This window comes from Marmota monax, unplaced genomic scaffold (genome assembly GCF_021218885.2).
Source record: "Marmota monax isolate L192 unplaced genomic scaffold, Marmota_monax_Labrador192_F-V1.1 WCK01_AAM20220418_F8-fsc00857, whole genome shotgun sequence".
Lineage (NCBI taxonomy): Eukaryota > Metazoa > Chordata > Mammalia > Rodentia > Sciuridae > Marmota > Marmota monax.
In genome coordinates, this window is record NW_026694972.1 from 14,484 (window position 1) to 23,463 (window position 8,980).

The 8,980-nt window shown below is 38.7% G+C and overlaps 1 protein-coding gene across 1 annotated transcript; it reads right to left on the reverse strand.

Moving 5' to 3' along the window:
- Positions 1–6,947: 6,947 nt before the first annotated feature.
- LOC124081282 (membrane protein FAM174A-like) lies at positions 6,948–8,292 on the reverse strand. Its single transcript, XM_046427495.1, has one exon. It carries the CDS (start codon positions 8,123–8,125, stop codon positions 7,553–7,555), a length of 573 nt encoding a protein of 190 aa, XP_046283451.1. The 5' UTR covers positions 8,126–8,292; the 3' UTR covers positions 6,948–7,552.
- Positions 8,293–8,980: the final 688 nt, after the last annotated feature.

Sequence of the window (8,980 nt, forward strand, 5' to 3'; positions counted from 1 at the left end):
AGTTCTCATGCTACTTTAGAGTTCTTGTGGGGATTCCCGGAGAGTTCCCATTGGTTGGGGAAGTGCAGGAGGAGGATACTTCCAGCTTCTGGTTCCTGGACAAGCTGCCTGGTGTGGTGGAGGAGTTCCTACCAGTAATGGATGAGTTTACCTTTTCCCCCCATATTCTCACCATATTCCTGATAATTGTCATTCTGGCTGGAGTGAGATGAAATCTCAGTGTAGTTTAGATTTGTATTTCTCTAATTCTAGAGACACTAAACATTTTTTTCATATATTCATTGGCCGATTATATTTCTTCTGTGAAGTTTTTGTTCAGTTCCTTTGACCATTTATTGGTTGTTTGGGTTTGTTGTTGTTGTTTTTGTTTTTCTTTCTTTCTTTCTTTTTTGTTGGTGTTAAGATTTTGAGTTCTTTCTATATCTTGGAGATGAGTGCTCTATTTGAGGTATACAGGTGGTAAAGATTTTCTCCCATCTGTGGCTCTCTCTTCACATTCTTGATTGTTGCCTTTGCTTTTTAGTTTGATACCCTCCCATTTATAGATTCTTGATTTTACTTCTTGCACTTCAGGCATAAAATGATTCTTCAAGCCTAAGCTCCATTGTTGATGACCTCCAAGGAGGACTAGAACCATGAGCTGTGTTTACAATGAACTTATTTCTTGTTCTTCAAATGTTTCTATGTGACAGTCAGCAGAATATTATAATAATACCACATGTATATACACATCATCCATATTCAACAATTATCAGCATTTTCTATACTTGCTCCTTATTCTGTTTCTTTTCTATTTTATTTTGAAGTATTTTAATGCATATCTTAAACAATTATATTTCATCACTAAGGACCTTGCTGTACAAACATCTCCAAGTATATGTGAATATTTGCCTGCATGCACACAATACCATTATCTCCTTCATCACAATTGCCAGGGACAGACCCTTAGCTCCCCCACCTCCTCCAATTCAAATGTTGAAGCACCAATCCCCATGATGGTATTAGAAATTGGGGCCTGTAGGAGACAATTAGTTCTTAAGGGTGGAGCTCTCATTAATGTGATGAGTGCCTTGTTAAGGAGAGTACAGAGAGTTACCTAGCCGCCTTTTTGTCATGAAACCACAAGGAGGATTCTGCTGTCTGCAACCCAAGAAATGGATCCTCACCAGATGTTAGATATTGCCAGCACCCTGATTTTTGACTGCTCATCCCCTAGAACTGTGAGAAATAAATGTCTATTTTCTAAGACAATCTATGGCACTTTTTTTTATAGCAGCCTAAACCTACTAGGGAAATATTTAATAATAGATTATTATTCTTATAAAAATAAAGCTGTCATTCAGTGTCTGACTCCTTTACAAATTGCTTTGTTTATCTACAAAAAATAGTCTTTGAAAGGTTTATATATTCCGTTCAATTGCAGGGACCAGACCATAATGTCAAGTCATTCTTAACATGAAGAAATTTTCATCTAGAGCAGGATCCTTTACTTTTTTATTTTTCGGGCCATTAACTTGTTTCAAAGTCAAATACCTATGGAGTGTCTCTGTTTGTGTTATCTGTGTGCATCTTTGCTGTTTCATTTAGTATGTTCCTCTATCTTCCCATGATTTCTGAAAATGGGCTAAGGATTGATTAGATTCAAGTATGTTTGTTGCTCATACAACAAATAAATGATATTTTGAACGTATTTCAGCAAAAGACTGAATTTTTTTAAGGGTCTAGCTACATACTTCTGCATATGCAGATACCTGGATATTTTTTAAATGCTCCAAAATACTTCCTTTTGATGCATTGAGTCGCCCATGAATGAAGACAGGATTTGAAAAAGTTTGTTCCTACCACCTAAAGAGTTGGTGTTTGATACAGATGGACCTTGAAGATCTGAAAGTTCCTTGTTAAATAGATATCAACCTCAGATAGCTGAGTCATAGGAAGCACACTCCTGGAAACATGATAAATACCAAGGCTTAACACTTATTCACTTATTTATAGCATGGCTGTGCTTTTACTTGGTAAATTTAATGTTTTTCAATCTCCAGAATTGGCTAAATAAATTTGAAAAGCAAACTCAGTTTACCAAAAAAATATTCGTAGTTGATTGTATATTCATTCATTAATAATCTCTGAATGCCCACTTAATACCAAGCACCATTTTAGGCATTGGAAGAGAGGCAAGAGATCTCTTTAATTATTTAATTGGTTTTCACATCAGTTAAAACTATTCAGCATCTAATATATGTGTGTACAATACACAAATCATGAATAAGGTTTTACTGTGACACAAAGAAGTGTGCAACATATCACCTGCCCTCATGCCTTAGCTTAGGGTTAAGACAAACAACAAGCTGTGCTAGACTAGAAAGACATGGAAGCTGCTATTGATATAAAGGGGCAATTGAAATAGTTTCTGACTAAAGACTCTGAGCTTTTCATTTTATTAGAAGTAGCAATTGGGGGGCTGGGATTGTGGCTCAGTGGTAGAGTGCTTGCTTAGCATGTACAAGGATTTGGGTTCAATCCTCAGCATAAAGATAAATAAAATAAAGGTATTGTGTCCAACTAAAATATTAAAAAAAGAACTACCAATTAGCTATAACAAAATGAGAGAATAACTGAGTTCAATAAGTGTTTTGTTCATGTCTTAAAAATTTGGATTTGTGTTATGTTCAAAAGAGCATTCATCATGAAGACACGAGCACATTTATTTATTTATTTTTTTATCAGACATGGTTTGTTGCTTTGTCAATTTTGCTTTATCATTCACTAGCTAGAAGCCCTTGAAAGATAAGTGATGAGCATCTCTCTGTGTTATTTGCATCTATTGATTTCCTGTTATACACAGGCAGTCTTCTTCTCCCCATTCCCCTAATGCTAAACTGGCTTCAGAAAGAGGAAACAGGCTCATGGTCAAGCCAAAGACATTGCCAGAAACCCATCATCCAGGCCAATACCATAACAGTGCTTTGCACAGAAGCCTGACTCAGAATTAGTTATTCTTGAACAAAGAAAGTGCAGAGTACTAAAGAGAAATCAATTCAAGTCCCAGACACACCCCTTTTTTGGTATAATATAAAACTTCTAGGTTTCAGGAGCCCCAGGGCTTCCTTCACCACAAAATTAGGCAAAGGCAGGAATAAGAACAGCTCTCCATGGCCCTACTTTATTCTCATTAGTTGGCACTCTTCTGACACAGAGTCCCAGCAACCACACTGTGGAGTTCTCCTGGGAGTAGGATGTGATAGAAGCAGCCTTAAATATCCCAAGGAACATGTTTGAGACCTGGCGTGGCTGCCTGTTGGCTATTCATTCACAGGCAAGTTTTGGCTTCCGTGATCCTCACTGAGTGAGAACTGGGCTTAGAAAACTTTAAAAGGCTGTTGTGAGAACCACACCTGACTGCGGAAGTAAAAGAACTCTGAAAGCTGTACAATGAAGGACTCGCCATCCATCTTCTTGGTAATACTTGTGGACAAACTTTACTTTTTTTATTTTAAGGTTTTATTCTTTGTTTCTGTGTCTATAAAAGTTTACCTAGTGGAAATTATAATAAAACAAATTAGATACAGACCCTTCCCTTTAGCGGATTTTAGAGTAAAGGACATGACTGTAGGTGGCGACAAGGCTATATCAAAAATTGCTGTAATCACAGGGGAGGGGACACTTCTGGGAAGTGGCAAAGGGTAGGACTCTGGAACTCTGGTGTAGCTGAATATCAGTAGTCAAGTTTAAGTTCAAAATCTGAGCCTAAGCAAGTTTGAGGACAGAGTAAGCATATAAATGGGATGGGAAGGAAAGTAGAATCTGGCTGCAGTAGCAGAAGGAGCGAGTTTAAAAGAGAGGGAGAAGTGAGAGGGAAGGGGCAGAGGAAGGAAGGGGCCTAGGGCAGGTCACCTAAGACTTTGGAGGCTACTGGTAGCCTCTGCACCTAAATTAGTTTCTCAACCTTAGCTGCACTTGGAGTCACTGACAAAACTATAAAAATAATGATGACTGAGTCTCACTCCCAGAAATTCTGGTTTAACTTGTCTGGGGTGGATTTCTAATGATTTTTAATCTGCAGCCAAGGCTGAGAGCCAAGGAACCAAGGAAGTGTTGCTCCACCTTCAGTTCAGTGGTACAAACAACTCACCTTGAAAAAAATGTGGCTCTGGAAGGAACCTGAGATTTTATAGACTTAATAAAAGCTTGTATACTTAAGCTTCCAGCTCCTAACAGGCTCCTGTCAAGTTTGTGTCTGAATTTCATAAAAGGATACAAGTTGATTGACAAAAGGTGATAAAATAATGATGGTGACAATGTCAACAATACCTAACATTTACTGCAAGCACTGTGCCTGGGGCTCCCACAGTTAAATTGTTATCATCCTCAGAACAAACTTGTAGGGTCTAGTATTAGTATTAACCCTGCTTTACAAATGAGGGAACTGAGGATTTAAAAGTTGGGCATGTTATCTAAGTTTAGAAATCTGATGAAGATATGTGAATTCTGTCAGGCTGATGTCAAGGGCTTGGTTATCCCTGTTCAGAAATAAGTCTACAGTTCATTTTAATTGTTAGGCATACCCCTGGAGGGAAAAATATGAAACAAGGAAGCAAATCTGGAAGTAGCTAGAAAATGGTATAGAGATAAATAAGGTTAAAATCTACAGCTGGCTATTTATGGTTTTTGACCATGAAAACAGAAGAGAGGCCTGGCCTAAGAATTGATGCAGGGAAAAGCATCAGTTCTTTATTCTGGATAAGACTTTGCCAAGATTCACAGTGTGATTCCAACTCTGTTTGCTCATTAAATCACTTGGACACATTGAAAAAAAATCCTAGTGTTTAGGTTACACCCCAGATCAGCTAAATCAGACTCTGGGAATAGGTATTAGCATTTTTAAAAAACTTCCCAGGGATCAGAAACTGCAGCTAAGTTTGCCAGTGGTGGAGTCTGGAGTGTGGGGCCCTGGGAGGAAACTGATACCATGCTAAGTTTCCTAGGAAATGTCACATTTCCTAGGCAGCCTCTCCTAGCAGCTAGAAGAGATGTTTACTTCTTTTTCTCAACCTCTCTAGCTTTTATTTCTGTCTGAGAACACTGGCCACATGCCACCTTTAAGACGGGTACTTGCCTTTACCCTACTCCCCTACAGCTTTGGAGACCACAAAAGAGTCTAGTATAAAGCATACTACATAACAGGTTTGTACCTAGTCAGTGTTCCCAAATGAAGCTCATGGCAGCAAAACTTTCCTTGAACAAATCAGTTGAAGTAACATAACTCTCACAATATTTGAGAGTTTCAGAGGATTTTGCATTTAAAATCCCTAAGATATTCTGTAATAAGAGAACGTCTTTAAATTTGTCTCATGGAGGCATTCAAAAAATTATTTGAACAGAAATCATCCCTTTTATTCTGTTTTTTAAAGCATAAATATTCTAGGAGGAAATGCTAGTGTAGAAAAGATAATGGTCTTATGTAATAATATCTGGATACCAACTCCCTATAATCATAATAAATATTAATACCACTAATACTACTAATGATAGCAAACTTTATAGGCTGCTGTAAATGACTGCATAATTTGAGATTGTAAAGAATAAACATAATAAGTAACATAAATAAAATAATATCATTTATGTAATGTGTCTATCACAGTTCCTTGTGGTGGTGTTTCTTTCTTTTACACCTGGCACAGATTCATGTTAAACACACACACAAGGGGCCGGGGCAGTAGCTCAGTGGTAGAGGGCCTGCCTCGCATGTGTGAGACACTGAGTTTGATCCTCAACCCCACATAAAAATAAATAAATAAGTATATTGTGTTCATCTACAACTAAAAAAATTCAACTCACACAAAAAAACCTAGTCATGATTTTTTAATATTTATATTAGTATATTAATAATATTTGTTATCTATTTTATATAAAATTATATAGAAGTTAATTAATTAGTTAATTAGTTATTAATTAATTTATTAATAATCTTTATTTTTTAATAGAGCAAGAAAATTTTGTAATTCAGAGATGGATGTCAGAAGCACTAAATGTCACCTAAATTGGCCATCACAGTATTTCCTCTATTATTAATGGTTAAAGAAAAAGAAGAAAACATTAAAATTCATGAAATTCATGAAAAATGATGATATTCATCATTTTTAACCTATTTATTGATTGAGCATTTACTGGGAAGTTGATAGGGCAAGGCGCTCTGGGAGTTACAAAATGGACAAGACGAGGTCAAATTGTGGACTCAGATGCCACTGTGACCAGGGCACATGGGAACTGTCCTGCTGGCCTAGCACAGGGAAGGCTCTGACCTGCACCAAAACTTGTTGCTTGTACCTTCGCGTTCCTGGGTGTTCTGTGAGTGTGTCTGTGGTTTTAATTGTCTACTAACTCAGAGCAAAGTGCATGCCTGACCCTCAGTAGGTATTTTATAACAGGCTACTAAAGTAATCAAACGTGGGGTTCTTCATAGATGATACAAGAGCTTGAGGATTCTGAGAGAGCACAGAACATCATAAAAGTGTGTGCATGTGTATCTGGAGACACTGTTCTTTTATAAACAATAAAACATGTTGCAATTGTTGTTGTTGAGGACAGAATCAAACTCAGTCACTCCCTCTCCCCTCCCCACCCTCATCATTTGGTTTTGAGTATACAACTGTCTTACTGGAGGATGCTGGATTTGGTTGGAAGATGAGGAATGCTGAGAGAAGAAAATTCATCATTTCCCTGGGAGTTGTTGTTGTTTATTCACTAATGTAGCTTTGCTTTCTCCCTTGCCACCTGGGTCAATATTTTGCTAATATTTTGTTACATAAAGTATAAGCCAGAATTATAGGTAGGAGTATGAGCTTTTTTTTAAAAAAAATAGACTTTTCATTAATTCCTATGGATTCATTCTGTTTGTTTTTTTTTTTTTTTTTTTTTTTTTTTTTTTTTACATATATTAAAAGTAGTTCTATGATCTTCAGGTTTATTTTGTGAACATATTATCTGTACCAGATTAAAAGAATTTTACATCACATTTATTGTTTTGCATACAATAACTCAGACATTTATTAATATTTTAAAAACCCAAACACATAATAAATTTGGCTTCATTTTCCCACAAAAATGGGAAATATATTTCAGTAAAGGAAAATTTTAATTATTTTTACACACCAGTTGCTTGTTGGGGGTTAGGGCTCTATAAAATGATACCCGCAAAAAAAAAATTAACATTAACTGATTAGTACATAAAAAAAACCAATTTACAATAATATGGTAAGCAATAAACAAAAACTCTTCAGAAACATGGAGTTTTAAAGTAATTTTCAAACAGATAAACTATTACAATATAGTTTATCCCTAACAACACTGAGCCCATTAATAGAGCACTTCTGTACATACAATGGCATAACAAAGTGATACAGTATTTATTGCAGCAACAACAAAATAAAGGTTATCATAATGTATGAACTTAAATACCCCTCACCCCATTGATATAGTGGCTTCTTATTCCTTAAACAGACTCTGCTTTTCACTGTAGAAGGATTAAATCTTCTTATCAAAAGGCACATTCTTATCTTCTAGGATGATTGGCATCAAACAATGTGTTATCATCATCCTCATCATCTTGTTCTAGAGGTGTTAATTCCATGTTTTCTATGTTAGTGTCCAAAACTCCGTATCTCCTGGTTTTTCGGTTTCTTCTTCTCATCCTGACTGTCCTGACCACGAAGTACACCAGCACCGCGCCGCTCACCACCATTAACACGGTCAGGGCCCGCTGGGTCATGGGCTTGTCTCCAGGGTTGGGGCTCACGGCAAGGCCGCCACCCACTGAGCCTTCCCCGGCCTTTCCTCCGTTTTCTTCTGCTGCAAGCCCCGCCCCGGGGCTGCTGCCATTGCCGCCTTCGGTGCCTCGAGGTCCTGAGGCTTCAGCCAGAGCATGGCCCGGTGGCTGGGCAGCTGTGGGGCCCCGGGACAGCGGCGGCAAGGTCCGCTGGCCAGGGTCTGGAGGCCCGGGGCCCTGCGCGGCCTCGGCTGCCTGCAACCACACCGCCAGCGGCCCGCTCAGCGCTGGCAGAAGCAGCAGGAGGAAGAAGGAGGCCAGGAGGCGGCGGAGACAGCAGCAGCACTGCAGGGCCTTCATCGTCCCCAGACCTCACTCTCACCACGCTGGAACCGCCGGGCCCGCCAACCTGGATCCAGGAGGGACCATGGGCCCGCTGGGTAACGAAGAAATGGTGACTAAATCCTGGGCTGAGGGCCCAGGACAGCAGGTGGTAGAGACAGCAGCGGCTGCAGAGCCGGCAGCAGCTGCCGTTTTAATCCAGTCTCTACTCACACTGAGATGATCATTCTCAAACATGGCTGCAGAGCAGAAACACCTGGAAAACTATCTGAATGATAGGCTTGCTTCCCAGAGATCACAAATTAATTGGCTGGGAGGATTAGGATAGCCAAATTGTCAGTTTTGTTTTTAAACTCCTGGTATATTTCTAAAGTGCAGCCCAGGTTAAGCAACACTGCTTTAAGGGGGCTCTGGGATATATTTCACTTTCATTAATTGTAAACCTGAGAAGTTTGAAAGACTTCTATGATATTGGTGGGCTGGCTGTTCCAAACAATGAGGATTTACTTCTATGGAAGCAGCATATCTGCAGATCATAAGACTGTGAGCCTCCCATCCTACCCTGGACTCTCAGCTGAACTACTAAATGTGTCAACTATTCTGAGTCTCAATTGTACCATGACAGTCTAAAGAATGACAGCATCTCAACTCTGCCTTTGGCCAACAACACACAGCATGTGACATAGCAAAGTAGATATTGACGCTTCTATTTGGAAATCTTTAGGAGAAACTTTGGCAACGTTGAGCAGGTATATGGTCAAATTAGGACAAGGTGTACCCAATAAACATCATCTCCTAACTTTCTTTTTTAATATAAAGGACAATAGTACTTGCAAAGAAACTAAATTCACCAACATTTTAAGTTTATTTTTC

Coding starts and splice junctions, on each gene's coding strand:
- LOC124081282 (XM_046427495.1), bottom strand. CDS start 8,125: ATGAAGGCCCTGCAGTGCTGCTGCTGTCTCCGCCGCCTCCTGGCCTCC.